Source organism: Cebus imitator, unplaced genomic scaffold (genome assembly GCF_001604975.1).
Source record: "Cebus imitator isolate Cc_AM_T3 unplaced genomic scaffold, Cebus_imitator-1.0 Scaffold218, whole genome shotgun sequence".
In the NCBI taxonomy this organism is placed as follows: Eukaryota; Metazoa; Chordata; class Mammalia; order Primates; family Cebidae; genus Cebus; species Cebus imitator.
The window spans coordinates 2,176,038-2,200,703 of NW_016107533.1; the positions used below are offsets into that span (position 1 = coordinate 2,176,038).

Below are 24,666 nucleotides of genomic sequence, written 5' to 3' on the forward strand. Positions count from 1 at the left end.
TGGCCAGAATTACAGGGGTTTAAATCCAAAAGAAGACAGTGGGAGAGAATATACACATAAGAAATATTGTGCCTCTCATTTTTTCTTTATGACATATGCATACTTAAGCATGGAATTGCTGTGCCCTGAGAGTTTAACGCCTGCTTATGAGACCACCTAAACAGCGGCCGCTATAGCCCAGGCCATACAGTTGCATCTGCTGAAGTGTCCCACCTAATAATCACCCATTATATCCCCTGATTTGAAATTCCTTCCTTCCTTAATATTCTTATTTCTGGTCAAAGATTAAGCAGCTTACTTTTAAGGAACCATTTCAGTCATTAAATGAAAATTACCAAAAGTATCACAAAATAGGTTTAAAAGAAACTTTTCTCAAGGAAAAAGTGAGTTATGAACCTCATTCACACTCAGAACATCTGAGGAAGGGCAATGAGATGATTAATGCTATTTGCCTTTAAGAATTCAAATTTTGAGATTGTCCCAGTCTTGCCTGTCTTAAATATTAGGCTACTGCTCAGGAAATGAAAACATACATACGTTATTTTCACATAAAAACATTTGTGTTGCATATTAAGCCAAATAGAATTTTGTTGGGTTTTTATTGCAGTATATTCATATATGGGAATATTTAGCTTGGACTCCTGGAATAATTATCCTGACCATATGTACTACCTGGCTGTATGATGACTCAGCTTTCTGAGCTACTATCAATTCATCCTTTAATTATTGCCGGTTATATGGGGAATCATTGTTGCCCTGTAAGGTTGCTGATCAATTGTCACTATTTGAATGGAAAGTGATTTTTTTTTTTTTTAATCTGAGTGTATCCATAGAAAACAGAAAGAAAAAATAACAAGGGAAAAACTCTGGTAAATCTGTTTTAAAATTAAATGAGTATCAAGACTAAAAATAAAAGCACATAACAGCCTTTTATTTACCATGTACTCCATACATGGAGAATAGATGAAAGAAGCACATAAGAGCTAAATTCTGTTATTTTAACTTAAGAAGCATAGAAAATCCAAAAATATATACAATAAATATCAGTCTTTTGGCTCTGAATCTATATAATGTCTTATGTTTTAATCTTTACACTGAAAAATCTAATAAATCTACTTTAAACATAAACAATATTTCTTCAGAAATGGATTTAATTATTATTCTTTAATGATCATGCCTTTTTCTGTACATATAAATCGTATTTACACTGTAGAACAAAGATTAGATCGCAGTGATTTTTATAAACAACAAATACATTAACAAAACACTTACCACTGCATTCTAGTGAGGATGATGCTATTAAGAAACTTTATTTTTAAAATAAATTATTTGAAATCTCCTTAGAAAATAATTTATGAAGTATTATTAAACATGAAGAAAATAATTTTTTTTACTTACACAGTGTCTCTAATAAGAAGTGCACTTCCCAATTTGAAACAGGTTTTATCACTTTCACAAAATGCACGTCTCAAAGAAAAGCTCTCTCCTAGATCAAAACCTGTAAAAGGTAACAAACGATTCAATACAGCAGTTTTATTGAATTTAATAAACTAATAGAAATGTTGATTTCTAAACAGGATTTTGTGTTGCCCTTAACTATTGATTGGTCTACTTCAAATAAAATCTTGCTGCTTGGGATCAGCAAAATTTCTTGATTTTATTTTTCTCCTTTTAGGGTAAAAGAGAATGAAATTCACTTTGTCATATAGAACATAGAGCCATTTTTCTGAAAAAAAAAAATCATGAATATATTTCAAAAAAGCTCAATTTTAATTTCCTTTACCCTAGGAATTATCTTAAGTAAAAATTAGTGTAACTCATTGCAGCAGCTCTGATGTCTAAAGAAAGAAAATTAGATTAAAAATAGTACAGCCATTCAGTTTAAATCTAAGCAGACTTTTTTAAAATTATGCTTTAAAGAATGTATACTGATGAGAAGAAATGCTTAAAAATGGAATGGAAGAATTATGAGTGTGGAGAGAGAGAGAAGAGGAGGAAGAGGAAAAGAAGGAGGAAGAAAGATTACCAAAAGGAAAGATAAAAAGGATTACCAAAATGGTAATCTTGTCTTTCTCTGGGTGGTGACATCTTCCTTCTCACAATTTTTTTTTTCTTCTTCCAAAATGTCTACAATGGACACAACTTTTATAATTTTAAGTAACTTTTTTTTTCTCCAAGAGGTTGAGGTGTTGTTGATCACAGATTAAACATATAGAACCCTGCTCTCAGAATTTTTTCTACATCATCTACCTTAAATTTTTATGAGCCAGGTGCGGTGGCTCATGGCAGCATTCCCAGCGCTGTGGAAGGCCAAGGCAGATGAACCATTTGAAGCCAGGAGTTACAGACCAGCCTGGCCAACATGGTGAAACACCATCTCTACTAAAAATATAAAAATTAGCCATGCACTTGTAGTCCCAGCTACTCGGGAGGCTGAGGCAGGAGAATTGCTTGAACCCAGAAGGTGAAGGTTGCAGCAGGCTGATGCTGTATGACTGCACTCTAGCCTGTGCGAAAGAGTGAGACTCTGTCTCAAAAAAATAAAAAATAAAAATAAATAAAAATAATTATTAACATTTTTATATTAATGCTATGATCTTAAATTGCAGTGTCAAAGATTCACCTACATGTATTCCATATCTAGTATCTGGTGATAATTTTAGATAAAATATTATTTTGCAAAGGATTATATTGCATACCTGAAACTTCAAGTTTGTTTATATTGTCATATGTCAGCTGATGTCTCTCTACTCTCAGGATAGGGCATGACTCTTCTATTAAGAAAAAAAAAAGCACAGAAGATTTGCATTATGTTTTCTATTAAATTCTTCAAATGAAATTGAAATACACAGTACAGTCAGAAACTTAAGATAAAATGGAAATAAATTAAACCATTTATTAAATTTCTGTAAAATGAGGATAAAAACATTACCCACCTCAGGGTTTTTGTGAGGGTTACATATGGTTATTTACGTAGAGTGCTAAGAACACTGCTTGGTTCACAAGAATACTTGTTAGTTTTAGCCATTATTATTATAACTATTATTGGAACACTTTATGTATCCTTGACATTTGGAAATAAGCTAGTTTTAACATCATTAAACTTTCATATTCAACGTACAATAGTAAAACAAGTGAACTACTACTATATTTTATCACAACTTTAATTCAAGTTTTGGTGTTGGGTGATACTAAACTTTTAAAACTAAAGGGAACATACATGGAAGTTACCAATATAAAATTTAAGAAGCAAAGATCTCTACCATATAAAAGTGGTCTATAATTTTAAAAAATAGATAAAATCACTGAGAAAGTTTGCTTTTGTGCCAAGGCACTTAGTGATATTCAAAGAAACAAAAGATAGTCTCAACTCAGTGAGTGTACATGTTTAATATTACTCACTACACACTAATACAGTAATGAATATGCAAACATCAATTTTTCAGTATCTTAGGATATGTTTAAATGGAATCAGGTTAGTAAAATCTGCAAATAAACTAGTAAATCTGCAAATTTACTAGTTAATTCAGACAAAATTACAGCCAATTTTTGAATTATGCCAAGATAACTGTACTACTGAAGAGTTAAGACTCTTAGCTTAAAAATTTAAACTCAATTCATTAAATATTTTGGCATCATGCAATCACAACTTTAATTCTCTATGTCTAAAATTGATGTTTGGGTTTAATAACTTAGAAGTTTTTTGGTTTGTTTTTTGAGACGGACTCTTACTCTGTCACCAGAGTGGAGTGCAGTGGTACGATATGGGCTCACTGCAACCTCCACCTCCCACGTTCAAGCGATTCTCCTGCCTTAGCCTCCTGAGTAGCTGAGACTACAGGTGCATGCCAGCAAGCCCAGCTAAGTTTTTTTTTGTATTTTTAGTAGAGACAAAGTTTCACCATGTTGGTCAGTCTGGTCTTGGACTCCTGACCTCGTGATCCACCCATCTTGGCCTCCCAAAGTGCTGGTATTACAGGCGTAAGCCACCACGCAGAGCGAGAATTTTTTGATATATAAAGGAGGTAAACTACTTAAAACCAAACTGAAACTTCTGATTCACCAGTTCCCCCTTCATTTAACAAATATATCACAGATCTCAGGTGTGGCAACAGGGTATCATCTTAATATATTTAACCAGGAAATAAATTAGATTCTAAATAATCCTACCACTTAATCAAATTTAAAAGTAAGAAGCAACTATACAACAAAAAACATTGCCAACAAAAATAGGAAAACAAGGGAAATAAGAATACAGAATACTAAGAAAAACAACACACAGAACAGGAAAATGACCAACGGAGACACCTAAAGAAAAAAGCACCCGAGAAATAAGACAAAAATTAAGAGAGAGTCTATAAACATCGCAAAAAAATGACACAGATCAAGACAAAACAGGATAAAACACAAAAACACCATACAAGATATAAACACTAAAAGCAACCAAAAATGGATGACAGAAATTAAAAACCTAAAAAACTGAAGGGAGAAAAAAAATAAATAGAAAGCAAAACCAAAATAGAAAAAGATGCCAGTACGAAGAATGATCTCTAGATTCAGAGCAAAAAAAATTAAAAACCCAAAAGTAAGGAACAAGGGTGCATGGGAGAGAAACTAACAAGTTAACTCTCAAATTTATATCAAACAACAGAGGAAAAGCTAAAAAAGGAGATGAAGGTAAAAGACTAAGAAGATAACCAAAAGAACATAAAATTAAAGAAGAACCAGCTAGAAAAATGAAAATACAAGATACAAAAAACAGAATAACCTGTCGGTACAAAAAAAGAAAAACAAAAACACACCCCAAAAGATATGGTTTCCTCAATGACCACAAAAACCACACTAAATTCAGTAGAAAAGGCAGGGTAAGCTTACTAAACCATGCTGAGTCAATACAAAATCCACAAACAAAAACAAAGAACAAAGAAAATTAATACAATGCATAAAAACTAAAGATAAACAGACAAATAAATGCAAAAAGCAAAACAACAAAGTAACACAAAGAAAAAAATCTCCAAGAACGTGGGAAAGCAAAGAGGCATTGAAAAGAACACAGAAACAAAAAAGAAAAAAAAAAAAGAAAGAAAAGTAAAATGCCAATAAGACGTAAATCGTTGATAAAACAACACAAAAAGAGCAAAAAGCCAACTCAGAAATGAGAAGGAAACTCTAGTCCACAGATACAAAAAAAGATGGTGCGAACCAACAAAAAGGACGACGAACAGAAACCAACAAGCGAAAAGCCAGACAAAATCTAAAATAACCTCACCATCACCCAGACCCCCAAATCGCACTAAAATCCATAACAGAGCAATGCCAATATGAGCGAACAAACAGCAAAAAGAACTAAAGAGGAAAATAACAATTACAATAAAAACCGGCTTCAAAAGCCCATTTGCAGTATAGTTGCTTCTTACTTTTAAATTTGATTAAGTGGTAGGATTATTTAGAATCTAATTTATTTCCTGGTTAAATATATTAAGATGATACCCTGTTGCCACACCTGAGATCTGTGATATATTTGTTAAATGAAGGGGGAACTGGTGAATCAGAAGTTTCAGTTTCGTTTTAAGTAGTTTACCTCCTTTATATATCAAAAAATTCTCGCTCCGCGTGGTGGCTCACGCCTGTAATACACTTCAGAAACTGTTTGGCAGTATTTAATAAAGCTAAATATATATGAACTGTATGACTTGAAAATTCAGTGAACCAAGAGAAAGGAGGGCAAAAACATGAGTGTACATGGCCCTTTTAGACAAGAATATATACAGCAGCATTACTCATAATAGTCGAAAACCAGAAACAACCCAAATGTTTATCAACAAGAAGGAGCAAGATAATTAAATTGTGGCATATACAATGAAAAACTGTAGAGCAGTAAAAAAGAATAAAGTATTGATACATGTAACAACTAGATAAAACTCACAGATATATTAAATAGAAAAATATTATTCACCAAAAGAAAATTATTAATGAGACAGCCAGGTCAGAGGGGTTCCCTGGAGAAACTCCAACAAGACTGCCCACTGAAATGGAGCCTTGAGAAGTTCACACCCTTTGCAGTGGAGAGGAACCAGGCCCTTCCTCTTCCTGTGGAAACTGGGATTTGAGCAATCTGGCAGGAAGTGCTCTAGCAGGGACTCTGGCCTAGAGAGAGTCCCTGTTTCCCCCTTTCCTTCTTTTTCACCCAATAAATCCCTGTCTTACTCATCATTCAGATTTTCTGTGAGCCTGAATTTTCAAGGCCATGGGACAGTCAAAGAACGCCATCTTTAGCTGCGCTAAGGAAAAGTCCTGCAACATTTTTGGTGTGCAAAGTGGGTACTCAAGAAGTAGTGACTGAAATGGGAACACAAAACATCTTGTTGTGGCTTCTAAGCCTTTTCTTCCTTGGACTTCTGAGCTTATAGGAAACCACACCATCACCCCCTGTCGCTTCCTGGGGTGGGGGACCTTTACCTGGTCTTTTCCTTCCTTTTTCAGGACCTGGTAAGCAGCAGCGCCCAGCTGATCCCCACTCCCTGCTGCCACAGCCTTCCCCTTCCCTGGCTAATGGGGTTAACTCTATTGGACAGTAATTAAGCTTAATCTTTTCTTCCTGGTGGAGGAATTAGTTGCATAAAAATAAGATGTTCTTCCCCAGATATTTAAAAACTTTTCTCTTTCCCCTTCTCCACCCCATCAGGAGTTAAGCTTTAAAGATATTTTCCCTCTTTGCTAAGCCAGAACCCCTCCCTAATGATCACTGTTTATTTTTTCTGTAAAGCTTAATTGTAAAAAAGGATTTGTGGGGCTAGTCTTGGGCTGTGGCCAATCTGGTGTGCTTTGCATGTCTGTATGGTTTATACTACAAGCCTCCATATTGTTTTTACATCCTGGTGGCATGGCCTGTAACTGCTTGGCAAAGCTTTGTTTAGCAAACCTGCGTTAGGGAATAAGTTTCTTTCTGGTTTGGTATCTGTATGTTTTCCCAGCCCTGTCTCTTAAAGGGCCCCATCCAGCAACTAGATTTCCTTCTGCGTGTCTTTGTGCGTACTATTGTGTATAATGTCTGTCGAAAGAGCTCTGATGAATTTGTCGTAAAGTAAGACAAGCGCTTGGATCAAGTAATTTTTAAAGGGAATATAAATCTGTAGTACCTTTCTGTTCACATGACTTTAATCTTTGAGAAATAAAAACAGCCTTAAAGATTATTGGCAAACTGCAGATCAGATGCAAGATTTGCTAAGTGTTTTAAGGGTAGGAAGTACTTTTCGGGTTCTGAGAGCTTTTTGACTTGCTGGCTTTACAACTGGGGACATAGGGAATAAACACACCCTTAATTAAGAAGCAAACCTTGTCTGCAGTTAGTACACGATTAAAGCAACTTACCAAGTTTTATCTTAAAGTTAAAAATGCTAGGAGTTATAACACATAATTGAAACTACTGTCAATGAGAAGAGTCAAATTCCATAAAATATTTTCAGAGATTTATTCCGAGCCAAATATGAGTGACCATGGCCTTTGACACAGCCCTCAGGGGGTCCTGAGAACATGCACCCAAGGTAGCAGGGGTACAGCTTGGTTTTATATATTTTTAGGGAGGCATGAGACATCAATCAAATATATTTAAGAAATATATTGGTTTGGTTCAGAAAGGCAGGAAAATTCAAAGTGGGGGCGGGGGAGGCTTCCAGACTGTAGCTTAATTAAAACATTTCCGGGTTAACAATTGGTTGAGTTTATCTAAGACCTGGGATCAGTGGAAAGGAATGCTCAGGTTAAGTTAAAGGATTGTGGAGACCAAGTTTTATTGTGCAGAGAAATCTCTTAGACAGCAGACTTCAGAGCAAGAGCAGGTTGTAAAATGTTTCATATCAGACCTAAAAGGGTACCTGGCTCTTATTGATTATCCTGAATCTGGAAAGAAAGGAAGGAAAACAAAGGGGAAAAGGGATTCTCTGTAGAATGTGGATTTTTTTCCCACAAGAGATTTGCAGGGCAATTTCAAGGTATGGCAAGGAAACAATTTTGGGGTAAAACATTTCAACTTTTTCCCTTATGCCAGAGTCAGATTGGAAAGTAAGTCATGATATACAGGTTAAATAAAACCCATGTTACAAGAATTTATGATTTGTAGGGCATGCCTCCCCAGATTCCTTAGAAAGGAATTTGGGCAAGATAAAAAAAATCAGAGCTTATGCCTCAGTCCCCACTCTTGGTCAAAAAGCATTCCACAGAATGCATATTCAGGCCAACGGCAGCAGGTCATAAGGTGCTCATTACTAGAGTTGTCTGATATGGTCATTTGGCAAGGTCCCACGGCGCTAGGATGGTTCATTCCTAGAGTAGTCTGGTTTGATAGTAATAGTTTTACATATTAGCAATTTGGGTAATGGAGGGAGGACATAGTTGTCCTGATGTAATAGCCAATTGTTTAAGGGGTGACATGGAGTCAGGCCTAGGGTTCAGTCTGAACAACAACAACAAAAATCCCAGATCAGATCTGTTTTCTGAGCTATCATGATCCACATCTTTAATTGTGCCTTTCTTTTTACTGTATCTGGCATAACATTTATAAGAAAATGTCTAATGTTAATATAGTAACAAATATAATAAAGATAGTGAAGATTTAGGCGTACAAGGTTATAGGTAGAATCAGAGAGCCATAAACAACCCAATCAGCCAGAAAAACCCCCACATACATTATTCTTATTCTTTGATTAGACTTACAGTGTGTTTACCCTCCTTATTAAGGGTTATATGAACCTTATGATAAATCTTATTTGAAAACTGTGGGACCAACATTAAATAGAATTTAATAAATTTAATCTCTCTTATGGCCAATTTACTTTTATAGGTGTAGCATCCTGAGGAGGCTACAAATTATATGCAAGAAACACCTGGTCCTTAGTGTTTAAATTGCTATAGAATTGTTAACAGCAGACAAATCTATTTTTCCCACCACTTTTGTATTGCACCATATACCAGTATTTGGGAGCAAAAAGGTTTTGTCACAGGAGAAGTCATAATTCTACAGTGTCATTTTCCCCCCCATAGGACTCCCTACAGCTGAGGGCCTTAGGAGTCAAAAAACATAGCCAATTAATTGTTATAGGCCATATAGGTATGGATGCAGACAGACATTCATTATATATTATTACAAAATTATTATTTTCAGTAAAAAAAAAAAAGGCCAATAATAAAACCAAAAGGCAAAGTTACAAGACTGACTTATTTTTAAGTTTTATGTGTTGAGCTACTGTAAGCTTGGTTTCTGTTACAGACTTATAGCAATTAGCTATACAAAACATTAGCATTGTTCTGAAAAATAATTAAAAATATGTATATATGTATAGATATATTTATCATCACAACTTATGACTAGGAATATTATACCCAGGAGGCTTTATTACAAGGTATTTTATCCTGTTACTAAATATTTTCCTTTAATTTCATAATAAGCAGAAAATTTTTGTGGTTGGGGTATATGCAAAAGTGACACATAATAGTTTAGAAGGCAACTAAAATTGTTTTACCAGTTAGTTGGGCATTTTTTGTACCCCCTTCTTGATTTGGAGGGTTCAATCTTGTCCTAATTTTATCCCTCAAAACCAGCCCTTACAATCTTATGTGCCCACCTCTTCAATGGTAGTCTCTAGAGGGCGGTAGCTTGCAAAGTTTTGGCAGCAGAGCATTAGCAGTGAAACAGATCTGGGGTGGGATGCTATAAATGAGGGTGATTCATACCTCTGGTCTTCAGAATACCATGATATTGATTTCCTTGGAAATAAAACAGGTGAGATAAATAACATTTACAGTTTGACAGTTATAAGAGTAATTCATATGTTAGAACAGAAAAAGGAACCTATTCCATTAGGGCAGTGTTAAATATAGTAAGCTCCAAGTTTCTCTTCAAAGAATCAGTACACCAGTATGTTCAGTTTCTGTGTTCTTTGTCCACCATTTTAAAGTTTAATTTACTTGTTCTCTTCGTCTCCTTGCCCCTAGTTTCAGTAATGAACCTTCCCACCAGCTCTAATCAGTAGTTCACATCTGTTCTCCTGGTTACCGGAGAGTAAAACTACATGTCCCCCTTGTGCATCCCACTCCTAACCCACATATTTATAGTCCTGACTCATCCTAGTCATCTGCTCCATCCTGAGTCACCCCTGGTTACCTGTTCTGACCTGAGTCACCTTCAGTCACCTGTTCTGTAACTCTCTGTCCTGCCAAAACTGCTCACCCCACCACTCTGACTCATACCCCTGCTCTGTTTAAAATAGCCAATCAGAATTAGCTTAGACTGTGTGGTCCAACAATAGCCAATAGGGGAATGACACAACAGTAGGGGCTACCTGCATCAGGAATAAGAACCCCTTCCCTTCCCTTGTTCAGGTGTGTTCTTGCCATTGCTCCAGCTGTGAGACACACCACCTTTCTATACAAGTAAATTGCCTTCCTGAGGAAACTTATATTCAAGTGCTATTTCTTTTTTGGGACTGAAAGTTTCTTTCTAACTAATTGGGGGTTCATCTGGAATTCCCATTCTCCTCTGGGGACGGTCTAGACCTCTGCTGTGAGGAGGCGCACCCTGCTGCCTCATTGCAGCAGCCTCAGGAGTAAGGAATCAAGACCCAGCCAGTGTGATAAATAAACCCAGATTCTCAGCAATGCAGGAAAAAACAGACCAACAATTTGGGGAAAAAAGATCATCACATACCAGGGTGACCAGGTAACTCTGTGCATAGATCAAGATAAGAAACGTCGCAATAGCAACAAAGTATTTCCTTGGTGGTCAGGACCAAGGTAAGAAAAGCCGCAGGGGTGGTGAAGTATTCCTTTGTCAGGACATATCAAGGCAAGAGAAGTCATGGGGGTGGTAAAGTATTCCTTGGTCAGAACATACCAAGGTAAGAAAAGCTGTGGGGGATGGTGAAGTATTCCTTGGTCAGAGTGTCCTGGAGGTTAAAAAGAGGTGAGAAAATCTCCATTATGGGAGATTGAGCCTCACAGAAACCTCCTATAGAAGGGAAGGCGAAAAGTTTCCAGTAGGGGAAATTGAGCCTCACCCCAAAAGGCAAGAAATTTCCAGTAAGGGAAATTAAGCTTTACCCCAAAACTATCAAGATGAGAAATACCCCAAGTAAGGTAAGAGACAAAAAGAATAAAACTAGCAACAGTTTTCTCCTAATAATCCTCTAGGCCTAGTGTTAAAATATTAGAAAGATAATAAAAAGACCTATAAAATTCCTACAAAGACTCAAAGAGCAAATGAGGAAATATGCAGGTCTAGAATTAGAAGACCCCCCTCAAATGAGGGATGTTAAAGCTTCATTTTGTAACTAATACTTGGCCAGATATTAACAAGAAATTACAAAACATAGAAAACTGGAAAGATATACCTATAGAAGAACTTCTAAGAGAAGCCCAAGAAGTATATGTTAAATGAGATCAAGAAAAAAGCAGAAGGCAAGAGACTTTGCAGGGCAACTTCCAGGTATGGCAAGGAAATATACTTTGGGGTAAAATATTTTGATTTTTCCCCTTGTTATGCCAGAGTCAGATTGGAAAGTAAGTCATGATATACAGGGTTAAGTAAAGCCCATCTGATGAGAATTTATGGTTTGTAGGGCATGAAACCCCAGAGCCCTTAGAAAGGAATCTGGGCAAGCTAAAAATCAAAGCTTAGTCCTCAGTTGCTGTGTTAAGTTACTGTAAACCAGGGAGATAACCAAACTTTTTTGTCAGTTGTGTTTCTAACTGTAACTACCCTGGACATTTTGCTATTCACAGACAATTGTCCTGTTTTAATCCTTTTCAAAAGACAGTTTATAATAAGCTATAGAACTGTAACAGGTGCTCTGAAATACAGACTTCTGACAACTTTCGAAATTGTAACATTGGAATAAAGGAAAACAGTACAGAACTCATGAAGAGCTGAAACATTCATGCATATCAAGCAAAACAAGAGTTAACTAAATGGACTGAACTGAGAAAGATGAAGCAACCTTTTTGACTTTTGGTTGGAATATTGCTGATCCTTGTTTGGGCTTTCATAGTCAAGCAAACTTATTTCAAACTATTATTTCAAAGTCTTATCTAAGATTCCCTGGAGAACAGAGTTCCATCAAAGCTAATCCAAAAAAACTGATATAAAAATAATTAATTACCTTTAAAAATTGAGTAAGGTATGCTCCTATGAACAAAATTTGGAGCATGTTTGTTTCTCTCTGCCTGTCTCCTCTAAAATTTGTAAACTCTCTGTGAGTATTCTAACTTATAGCAATATAGCTGTTTGCATCAGTACAATAAGAATGCATTTTTCTTTGGGGGCAGGACACAATTGGAGAAAGTGGTTATTTTACCAAGCCTTTGACTGGAAGGGTATGCTTTCCTTTAAGGAGTCAATCTCAACTTCATGGATGATGAAGGCCCAGGGGCCTCATACTCTTGTCTCCGCAGTCCCTGTACAGGGTTCCTGACCTGTGGTCAGTTAAGAATGTCACTTTCTGGCTGAGCACAGTGACTGACGCCTTTTATCCCAGTACTTTGGGAGGCTGAGGTGGGTGGATCACCTGAGGTCAGGGGTTTGAGAATAGCCTGGCCACATGGTGAAAACTGTCTTTACTAAAAATACAAAACTTAGCTAGGTATGGTGGCACATGCCTATAATCCCAGCTACTCAGGAGGCTGAGGCAGGAGAATCACTTGAACCCAGGAGGCGGACGTTGCCATGAGCTGAAATCATGCCACTGCACTCCAGCCTGGGCAACAGGAGAGAAGCTTCATCTCAAAAAAAAAAAAAAATGTCACTTTCTAACAGGTCTAGGATCTCCAAGTTTATTACGGACCTTAAGAGGAAAGGATCACTCATCATACAGGTATTTCAGGATAAATCCATGGCTGGGCTTAGCTTTAAAAGGTCTTATCTAAGATTCCTTGGAGAACAGAGTTCCATCAAAGCTAATCCAAAAAAACTGATATAAAAATAACTATTCTTACTGTACTTTTTTGCAAATAATCAGGCCAAGTAAAAAACTGAAGTCTATTTTGGAAACCATTCAGTCCTATGATGATTTGTGTTTTAACAAAAATAAGAACTGGAGAGAGAAAAATTCATGTTTCAAAACTTATATATTTGTCATTAAATTCTAAACTCACTAACTGTTCTTAAGTTTTTGCTTACATTTTAGGCTAACCCTGGTTGTTCCTGTGAACCAACCAACAATCTCCAGATGCAGCTCAGAAAGAACAAAAGGGATGGGTAATATAGAAATCTGAATCAATATTCTAGTTCTGAGCAATTATCCTGTAAATCCTGCCAAGCAATTGGAATAAACAGAATGGCCATCACTCAGAGGTTTCCTTTTAGAGAAAAACCAAGAAAGCTAACCAAAGTCAAACACCATGCACCCAAATCTTAGCAAGCATGACTATAGCTACCAGTTACCTGGATGTGTGACAAAACACCCTTTCCCCTCCCTTGTTGGAAGAGGACTCAGTTTCAGTTTTAAATTAGCATTCTGCTTTTGAGTCCATGTAACCCACTCAAGACACATTTTTATCCCAGACTCAATTCTAAGCTCTGAGTCAAACACCTAGGATAGAAAACTGGACCTGAGGGATCCAGAGGCAGACAATAATGGAAGTGAAAAGGTACAGTGCAAGTGAGCATGGTTGATTCCTGCCGATTAAGCCAACCCCAAACTTCCTGTTTCATGGATAAAAACTACATGTAATATCCATGGCATAAATGAGGTCTAGGGAACTCCAAGGCAGACAATCAATGGGATAGAGGCACAGGTGAGAGTGGATAATTTCTATTCTCTAGGCCCTCCCTGCTTCATGGATGAAAGCTGCTTTGGCATTCATGGCAGCACCTGCCAAGGTGGTGAGGACATGGGGATGCAAGGATGAAAGAGGGAAAGAGGATGCTCTTCTCTCTCTCCCTCATATACCCCAGCTATCTGCTAGGAAGAGAAGGGAGACAGAGATGCCTGCTCCCCTCTTTCTAGATGGGTAGCCATTCACAGCCTTTGTGCCCTTTTCAAATGCATCCTGAACCCCTGGGACTCCTTTAAAAGGTGCCCTGTTGGCATTCCGTTCCAAGGCCTCTGTGTGCCCGCGGAGTAGCCATCATGAGCAAAGCTCACCCTCCTGAGTTGAAAAAATTTATGGACAAGAAGTTATCATTGAAATTAAATGGTGGCAGACATGTCCAAGGAATATTGCGGGGATTTGATCCCTTTATGAATCTTGTGATAGATGAATGTGTAGAGATGGCGACTAGCGGACAACAGAACAATATTGGAATGGTGGTAATACGAGGAAATAGTATCATCATGTTAGAAGCCTTGGAACGAGTATAAATAATGGCTGTTCAGCGGAGAAACCCATGTCCTCTCTCCATAGGGCCTGTTTTACTATGATGTAAAAATTAGGTCATGTACATTTTCACATTAGACTTTTTGCTAAATAAACTTTTGTAATAGTCAAAAAAAAAACTTTTTAATNTTTCTTCTCCTCTGTCCTCTCTTCACTGATAGGTAATTGTGTCTCAGTACTACCGGGACACTCCCCTCCGATGCATCCTCCAAACTGGAAAGAGTTAATTTCCCAAACTTTAAACTAGTTGGCTTAGGATTAAGCTCAGGAGAAAGAAACCTAGAAACCCAACATTCCAGCAAAAGGGTAATTTTTTGCTAGTTGGGTGTTTAGCCTCCCTCTCCCCGTGCAAACTGGTAAAAGGCCTTGGAATTTTTGATCTGTCCTTACCCCTCCCATTGTTTCATTTTGATACATGTTTTCTAATAACAGGGTTTGTCTGTTCTTGCCTTCAGGCCATTAAACTCCACATGGTCATGCAACTCAGAGCCTCTGACAATAGCCCCTTCTGCTGGGGCTATTGTGAAAAGGTACAGTACAAGTGAGCATGGCTGATTCCTGCCGATTAAGCCAACCCCAAACTTCCTGTTTCATGGATAAAAACTACATGTAATATCCATCACATAAGTGAGGTCTAGGGAACTACAAGGCACTGACAATCAAGGGGATAGAGGCACAGGTGAGAGTGGATAATTCCTATTCTCTAGGCCCTCCCTGCTTCATGGATGAAAGCTGCTTTGGCATTCATGGCAAGGACGGAGATATGCCTCTGAGGGAAATGGGACTACCATTTGCCCAAAACAGCACCACCTGTCAGCAGGTAGCAGTTAAAATCAGTCTTCTTCCTTATCCTTAATCTAACAGCAATTAGATGTACTTCTTTAGAGGAGGAATGAGACACCCAGGTGGGATGGTGTCCCTGAAGAAACTCCAAACAGCCTGCCCAATGAGGTGGATCCTTGGGAAGTTCACACCCTTTGCCACAGGGAGAAGCCTGGCCCTTCCTCTTTCTGTGTAGAACCTGGGATTCAAATGGCCTGGTAGGAAGTGCTCTAGCAGGGATTCCGGCCTAACAAGAGTTCCTGTTTCCCTCATTCCTTCCTTTTCACACAATAAAACCCTTTCTTACCCACTATTCAAATTGTCTGTGAGCCTGAATTTTCATGGCCATGGGACAAAGAACTCCATCTTTAGCTGAACTAAGGAAAAGTCCTGCAACATTAACACATACAGTATAATTTCCTTTATATGAAGGTCTAGAGATTGTACAACTAATCTATGTCAGTGTAGTGGCTACCATGGTAAAATGTTAACTAGGAGCAGGTACACAGAAGGCTTCTGGGGTTTTGAATGTGTATATTTAGGTCTGAGTAGTAGTTACACAGGAGTATAGATGTATCTGTAGAAATTCACTACACTGTTCATTAAGATTTGTCAACTTTAGTGTGTGTAATGTCTTAACAAAAGGAGGAAAATAGCATCTCTGTGGGAAAATATTTTAAGCTAAAAATGATTCTTGCAAAACTGAAAAAAAAAACCTACATTCTGATCATATTTTTATAATGACTATGAATGACTATATAACCATAATAAATAAGACTAAATTACTCACAACTATGTATGGAGGCCCCAGTAGGTGATTAGTAAAAAGAGTACCAAGAGAGTAGAAAGGGACTTTCCATTATGAGACTTTGGTAATGAGAAGGGAGGTATGTTGGCCTACTGCCAAGTTGGAAACAGTATATATCTTATTTAAATTCTTCTAAGGACTTAGCAAATATATGATGATTTCAAAGTAATAAACCTGTCACTTTGAAATGAATAGAATTCAACATTTCTAGCAATATTTATGAAAGTCTTTCTTTACTAAAAGTCCTCATGAAAATCAAATGCCATTTCATATCTTTAGCACATGTGTTTTGAAGTGAAAAGCTGAAAAAAACCTAAATCTTAATTATTTAGGTGTAAGATTTAAACCACAATAATCTGAATACATGTATATTATGGATTCATTACACAAAAATGGCAAGGCAGTGGAAATAGCTATCACAATGTGGGGATGTTCATTTCTTTAAGTATTAAAATACTTTGCTACAAAAGCACACTTTTAAGCAAATGTACATGTACCTTGAAGAACTACAGAAAAGACCCAAATATCCAAATATCATGTCAGGTAGACAGAGGCAAAGAACTGTGTCATTTCAAAGACTTTGGACTACTGCAAAAGTAAGGACTAAAATTGCACCTCAAAAAAAAAAAAAAAAAAGCACTGCTTTTTCCATTCATCCATCCATGAACATTTAGGTTGTTTCCATGTCTTAGCTATTGTGAATAATGCTGCAATGAACATGGAAGTGCAGATATGTCTTTATAAGGTTGAAATTTCCTCTTTTTTGGACATAGACCCAAAAGAGGGGTTGCTGGATCATATTGTAGTTCTATTTTTAATTTCTTCAGAACCTCCATACTGCTTTCCATAATGGCTTTACCAATCTACATTACCACCTACAGTGTGCTAGAGTTCTCTTTATATCCTTGCCATGCTTGTGTTATCTCTTGTCTTTTTGATAATAGCCATCCTTACAGTTATGAGGTAACATCTCATAGTGGTTTAATTTTCATTTCTCTTATGATTAGTAATATTGAGCACTTTTTCATATACCTGTTGGCCATTTTTATCTCTTTTTTGTAGAAATATATGTTTTGATCCTTTGTCCATTTAAAAATCAAATTATTTGTTTTACCTATATTGAGTTGTAAAAATGCTTTATAAATTTTGGATACTATCAGATAAGCAGTCTGTAATTATTTTTTCCCAGCCTGTAGGTTGTCTTTTCATTCTGTTGATTGCTTCCTTTGTGGTGCAGAAGTGTTTTAGTTTGATTTAGTCCCATTTATTTACTTCCACTTTTGTAGCCTGAGATCTTAATGTGATATGCATAAAATCATTGCCAAGGTCAATGTTGGGAAACTATTCCCCTATGATCTCTTCTGGAAGTCTTATGGTTTTTGTTATTACATTTAGACATTTTAACCACTGGAATATTATTCACCCTTAACAAAAATAAAATCCTTCCATTTGCCACAGCATAGATAGACCTTAAGGGTATTATGCTAAGTGAAATAAATAGGAAACAGGAAAAAAATTGTGTGATCTCACATGTGGGATATTTTTTAAAAGAGCTTAAATACAACTGGGCACAGTGGCTCATGCCTGTAATCCCAGCACTTTGGGGGGCCAAGGTGGGCAGATCGCGAGGTCAGGAAATCAAGACCATCCTGGCCAACATGGTGAAAACCCCGTCTCTACTAAAAATACAAAAATTAGCTGGGCATGGTGGCGTTCGCCTGTAGTTCCAGCTACTCAGGAGGCTGAGGCAGGAGAATTGCTTGAACTCGAAATGTGAAGGTTGCAGTGAGCTGAGATTGCTTCACTGTACTCCAGCCCGGTCAACAGAGTGAGACTCAGTCTCAAAAAAAAAAAAAAAAAAAAAAGCTTAAATACACAGAGATAGAGAATAAAACAGCATTTATCACTAGTGGGAGGGAGTAGGAAATAGGGATATGCACTTCAAAGGATACAAGACAGCAGGTATGTAGGATGACTGTATCTAGAGATGGAAAATACAACATAAGGACTAAAAAAATACAATAAAATTGTATTTGAGATTTTTGTTAAATAAGATTTAGCCACTTGTTAAAAAAATAAGTATGTGATATGATAGATTTGTTATTCTGTTCATTACAGTAGTTAGTTATATCTATCCCATAATATGCTGTAGACCTCAAATATACACAATAAAATTTATTTTTTAAATGTTTATAATTTTTTTTATGGTGAAAAGAAATACATATACTTAGAATTAGCCAGCTGGACTCAGTTTAGATGATCCCAATTTTGTTGGCAACATCCAGAGCATCATAATCAGGAGCCAGTCGAACATATGCCTTCTTCTCTCCATCAGGCCGAATCAGGGTGTTGACCTTGGCCACATCGATGTCACAGAGCTTCTTCACAGCCTGTTTGATCTGGTGCTTGTTGGCTTTAACATCCACAATGAACACAAGTGTGTTGTTGTCTTCTATCTTCTTCATGGCAGACTCAGTGGTCAGCGGAAACTTGAATAGCATAGTGGTCCAGGTTGTTTCTCCTGGGGGCGCTCTTCCGAGGATATTTGGGCTGCCTCCGGAGTCGCAGTGTCTTGGGCCGCCGGAAGGTGGGTGACGTGCGGATCTTCATTTTTTTGTGGCTGTGGACACCTTTCAACACTGCCTTCTTGGCCTTTAAAGCCTTCGCTTTGGCTTTGGCTTTAGGAGGGGCAGGAGCTTCCTTCTTCGCTTTCGGCACCATCTTGTGAAAAGGGTCTCCGATGCGCGTTCTCACAGGCTTATAGCCATGTTTATAATTTTTTAAAAAGATACACTGCTTACAGAATCTCAACAGATCTTTTTCAAAGGCAAATGCAAATGTTTTTAACAAATTCATACTAAGATGTTTGAAATTCTTGCAGCCAGCACAACAGTCTGAGCTCAACCTGAGACATTCAAGCTTGGTGGGGGAAAGGGCGTCTGCCATTGCCGAGGCTCCAGTAGGCAGTTTCAACCTCACAATGTAAACAAAGTTGCTGGGAAGTATGAATGGGGCAGAGTCCACACCACAGCAGTTCAGCAAGACCTCTGCAGGCAGACTGTGTCACTAGACTCCCTCCTCACTGGGCAGGGCATTTCTGAAAAAGCCCATCAGGGACTTATAAATAAAGCCCCCACATTCCTGAGACAGAGTACCTAGGAAAAGGGGCAGTTATGGGTACAACTTCAGCAGACTTAAACATCCCTGCCTGGAAGCTCTGAAGGGAGCAGATCTCCCAGCACAGCACTCGAGCTTTAATAAGGGACAGACTGCCTCCTCAAGTGGCACCTTGAGTATTATGACTAAGAGATACTTCCCAGTGGGGGCCAACAGATACCTCATATAGGAAAGCTCTGGCTGGCATCTGGCGGGTACCCTTCTGGGATGAAGCTACCAGAGGAAGGAACAGGCAACAATCTTTGCTGTTCTACAGCCCCTTCTGGTAATTCCCAGGCAAACAGGGTCTGGAGTAGACCTCCAGCAAACTCCAGCAGACCTGCAACAGAGAGGCCTGACTGTTAGAAGTAAAACTAACAAACAGAAAGAAATAGTTTCAACATCAACAGCAAGGACGTACAGTCAGAGACCCCATCCAAAGGTCACCAACTTCAAAGACCAAAGGTAGATAAATCCACAAAGATGGGAAGAAATCAGCACAAAAAGGTTGAAAATTCCAAACACCAGAACGTCTCTTATCCTCCAAGGGATCATAACTGCTTGCCAGCTAGGGAACAAAACTTGACAAAGAACGAGTTTGACGAATTGACAGAAGTAGGCTTCAGAAGGTGGGAATAACAAACTTCTCTAAGCTAAAGGAGCATGTTCTAATTCAAGGTAAGGAAGCTAAGAACCTTGAAAAAAGGTAAACAAAATGCTAACTAGAATAATCAGTTTAGAGAAGAACATAAATGACCTGATGGAGCTAAAAAACACAGCACAAGAACTTCATGAAGTATACACAAGTTTCATTAGCTGAATCAATCACGCAGAAGAAAGGATATCAGAGATTGAAGATCAACTCAATAAAATGAAGCAAGAAAACAAGATTAGAGATAAAAGAATGAAAAGAAATGAACAAAGCCTCCAAGAAATATGTGATTATGTGAAAAGACCAAATCTATATTTGATTGTTGTACCTGAAAGTGATGGGGAGAATAAAACAAAGTTGTAAAACACTCTTCAGGATATTATCCAGGAGAACTTCCCCAACCTACCAAGGCAGGCCAACATTCAAATTCAGGAAATACAGAGAACATCACAAAGATGCTCCTCAAGAAGAACAACCCCAAGACACATAATCATCAGATTAACCAGGGTTGAAATGAAGAAAAAAATGCTAAAGGCAGCCAGAGAAAGGTCAAGTTACCCACAAAGGGAAGCCCATCAGACTCACAGTGGATCTCTGGGCAGAAACCCTAAAAGCCAGAAGAGAGTGGGGGCCAATATTCAACATCCTTAAAGAAAAGAATTTTCAACACAGAATTTCATATCCAGCCAAACTAAGTTTCATAAGCGAAGGAGAAATAAAATCCTTTACAGACAAGCAAATGCTGAGAATACTCAGCATTCAATTAGGAAAAGAGGAAGTCAAATTGTCTGTATTTCTATACCATCAGAGAATACTATAAACACCTCTATGCAAATAAACCAAAAAATCTAGAAGAAATGGATAAATTCCTGGACACTTACACCCTCTCAAGACTATACCAGGAAGAAGTCCAATCCCTGAATAGACCAAATAACAAGGTCTGAAAATGAGGCAGCAATTAACCACCTACCAACCAAAAAAAGTCCAAGACCAGACAAGTTCATAGCCAAATTCTACCAGAAGTACAAAGAGGAGCTCATACTATTCCTTCTGAAACTATTCCAAACAAAAAAAAAAAAACAGGGAATCCTCCCCAACTCGTTTTATGAGGCCAGCATGATCCTGATATCAAAACCTAGCACAGACACAACTAAAAAAGAAAATTTCAGGCCAATATCCTTGATGAACATCGATGTGAAAATCCTTAATAAAATACTGGCAAACTGAATCCAGTGGTACACCAAAAATCGTATCCATCATGATCAAGTCAGCTTCATCCCTGGGATGCAAGTCTGGTTCAACATACGCAGATCAAGAAATGTAATTCATCACATAAACAGAACCAAAGACAAAAACCACATGATTATCTCAATAGACGCAGAGAAGGCCCTTGACAAAATTCAGCAGCCCTTTATGTTAAAAACTCTCAATAAACTCAGTATTCATGGAACATATCTGAAAATAATAAGAGCTATTTATGACAAACCCACAGCCAATATCATACTGAATAGGCAATAACTGGAAGCATTCCCTTTGAAAACCAGCACAAGACAAAGATGCCCCTTCTCACCATTCCTGTTGAACACAGTATTGGAAATTCTGGCCAGGGCAATCAGGCAAGAAAAATAAATAAAAGGCATTCAATTAGGAAAAGAGGAAGTCAAATTGTCTGTATTTCTAGACAACATGATTGTACATTTAGAAGACCCCATTATCTCAGCCCAAAATCTCCTTAAGCTGATAAGCAACCTCAGCAAAGTCTCAGGATACAAAATCAATGTGCAAAAATCACAAGCATTACTATATACCATTCAGGACATAGGCATGGGCAAAGACTTCATGACTAAAACACCAAAAGCAATGACAACAAAAGCCAAAATTGACAAATGGGATCTAATTAAAGAGCTTCTACACAGCAAAAGAAACTATCATTAGAGTGAACAGGCAACCTACAGAATGGGAGAAAATTTTTTCAATCTACCCATCTGACAAAGGGCTAATATATAGAATCCACGATGAACTTTAAAAAATTTATAAGAAAAAAACAATGGTGAAGGATATGAACAGACACTTCTCAAAAGGAGACATTTATGCAGCCAACAATATATGAAAAATGCTCATCATCACTGGTCATTAGAGAAATGCAAATCAAAACCACATTGAGATACCATCTCATACCAGTTAGAATGGCAATCATTAAAAAGTCAGGAGACAACAGATGCTAGAGAGGATGTGGAGAAACAGGAATGCTTTTACATTGCTGGTGGGAGTGTAAATTAGTTCAATCATTGTGGAAGACAGCGTAGTGATTCCTCAAGGATCTAGAACTAGAAATACCATTTGACCCAGCAATCCCATTGCTGGGTATATACCCAAAGGATTATAAATCATTCTATTATAAAGACGCATGCACACATATGTTTATGGCAGCACTGTTCACAATCGCAAAGCCTTGGAACCAACCCGGATGCCCATCAATGATAGATTGGATAAAGAAAATGTGGCACATATACAACATGGAATACTATGCAGCCATAAAAAAGGATGAGTTCATGTCCTTTGCAAAGACATGGAAGAAGCTGGAAACCATCATTCTCAGCAAACTAACACAAGAACAGGAAACTAAGCACTGCATGTTCTTACTCATCAGTGGGAGTTGAACATTGAGAACACATGGACATAGGGAGTAGAACGTCACACACTGGGGACTGACGGGGGTCGTGGGGTTAGGGGAGGGATAGCATCAGGAGAAATACCTAATGTAGAACCTGCACATTCTGCACATGTACCCCAGAACTTAAAGTATAATAAAAAAAAATTCATACTAAGATGTTAATGACTACCAGCCTCACTTTCCTCCTTATTTGGCTTGAAGGACCTGGGCAATTTACAGAGTTCGTCGGGGGTACTGAAAGTAGCCAAAGGGGCTGAGCACAGTAGCTCATGCCTATAATTCCAGGACTTTGTGAGGCCAAGGCGGGCCGATGATTTGATGTCAGGAGTTCAAGACCAGCCTGACCAACATAGTAAAACTCCCTCTTTACTGAAAATATAAAAAAATGAGTCAGGCATGGTGGTGCATGTCTGTAGTCCCACATACTCAGGAGGCTGAGGCAGGAGAATCGCTTGAACCCAGGAGGCAGAGGTTGCAGTGAGCTGACATCATGCCACTGCACTCTAGCTTGGCCAACACAGCAAGACTCAGTCTCAAAAAAAAAAAAAAAAAGTAAAAGAAAAAAGAGCCAAAACAAGGCAGCTAGATCATATTTGGGTATAACATGATTTTATCTTGATTACTTACAAAGAAAATACATACTTTAAAAAAGATGCTTACCCCTAAGAACAAGTCATCCAAGAGGAGTCAAAATCACAAAGCCTGCCACTCAATGGTAGAGTAGAAACAAAACACAAGTTTCCTATAACCAACATTTTCCCCTCTGTATTGAACATTGCTTCTTAAGAACAGCATACCGAAGAAATTCTTTTTTTTTTTTTTTTTTTTTTTTTTGAGATAGAGTCTCACTCTGTCGCCCAGGCTGGAGTTCAGTGGCATGATCTTGGCTCACTGCAACCTCTGCCTCCTGGATTCAAATGATTCTTCTGCCTCAGCCTCCTGAGTAGCTGGGACAACAGGCAAGTGCCACCATGCCCAGCTATTTTTTGTATTTTTAGTAGAGACAGGATTTCGCCATATTGGCCAGGCTGGTCTTGAACTCCTGGCCTCGTGATCCACCCACCTTGGCCTCCCAAAGTGCTGGGATTACAGCCGTGAGCTGCCGCGCCTGGCCAGAAAGTCTCTTCATTCTATAGTAGAAGTGCATTATGCTCCCACCCACAGTTTTAAACATGTACTTAAACACGCACACACACACACACACACACACACACACACAGACAATATCACTTTTCCCCTAATCTCTCTGTTTTATCCTACTGGTTTGACCTCCTATTATATTGCTAGGCATTCTTATCTTAAGATCAGATCACATCTTTTGTTAAATATTTTTCCTCCCATTCGTCTGATACTTTCTATACCCACTCATATATACTTTCTATACCCATTCATATAAATTCACCAAAGGCATGTTGAAACCCTTCCTTTTCATTTTTTTTCTTATTCCCTGAAAGCATGTCGAATTCTGTTTTTCTCCTCTCAAATAGCTAAGAAGCTCAGACCACTAAAATACATTATTTTAATATTTTGTTTTTTCAACTGATTTCATACCTAAAAGATCTGTGTATACATCTCATACTCAGACTAAAAATGGACTAGTTGCTCTCTGGACACAGTGGCTTCTGGCCTTAGGAAAAGCCAGGGGACGAGGTCATTCTTTGTGCACTACAAAAACAAAAGGGAAAATCAAAGTATAGTCATCATGCAAAATAAATGTAAACATGTTCTGTTAATACTCTTTGCAGCTCAATGAGGCTTCTTAGTATTACTTACACTATATATCAGTTTACTGATTGCAGGGAAAGAAACCATAATTTGTCTGGTCAACATATAATTTATATTTTAACTAAAATGCACTTATCTCCATACATCTGTACTTTAATAACAATGTATTTTGAATAATATATATTACAATATTCAATTAACTGTGGCTGGGTGCGGTGGCTCAGGCCTGTAATCCCAGCACTTTGGGAGGCCGAGGTGGGTGGATCATGAGGTCAAGAGATCGAGACCATCCTGGCCAACATGGTGAAACACCATCTCTACTAAAAATACAAAAAATTAGCCAGGCATTGTGATACGCGCCTGTGGTCCCAGCTACTTGGGAGGCTGAGGCGGAAGAATCGCTTGAACCCAGAAGGCAGAGGTTGCAGTGAGCCAAGATTGCCCCACTGTGCTCCAGCCTGG

The 24,666-nt window shown here is 37.9% G+C and overlaps 2 protein-coding genes and 1 pseudogene across 2 annotated transcripts in view; 1 reads left to right on the top strand and 2 right to left on the bottom strand.

The window, feature by feature from the left end:
• Nucleotides 1–24,666, bottom strand: part of COL19A1 (collagen type XIX alpha 1 chain) — a 338,927-nt gene that overhangs the window by 295,407 nt on the left and 18,854 nt on the right. The window contains exons 3-4 of the mRNA XM_037746028.1: nucleotides 2,700–2,774; nucleotides 1,399–1,498 (exon numbers count right to left, since the gene is read on the bottom strand). Of these exons, the coding sequence (XP_037601956.1) occupies nucleotides 1,399–1,498; nucleotides 2,700–2,774 (175 nt within the window). The remainder of the gene's footprint in view (nucleotides 1–1,398; nucleotides 1,499–2,699; nucleotides 2,775–24,666) is intronic.
• LOC108318380 (small nuclear ribonucleoprotein G) lies at nucleotides 14,084–14,486 on the top strand. Its single transcript, XM_017549437.2, has one exon. The coding sequence runs from the start codon at nucleotides 14,121–14,123 to the stop codon at nucleotides 14,349–14,351; it is 231 nt and encodes a 76-aa protein (XP_017404926.1). The 5' UTR covers nucleotides 14,084–14,120; the 3' UTR covers nucleotides 14,352–14,486.
• LOC108318378 lies at nucleotides 18,205–18,751 on the bottom strand (annotated as a pseudogene).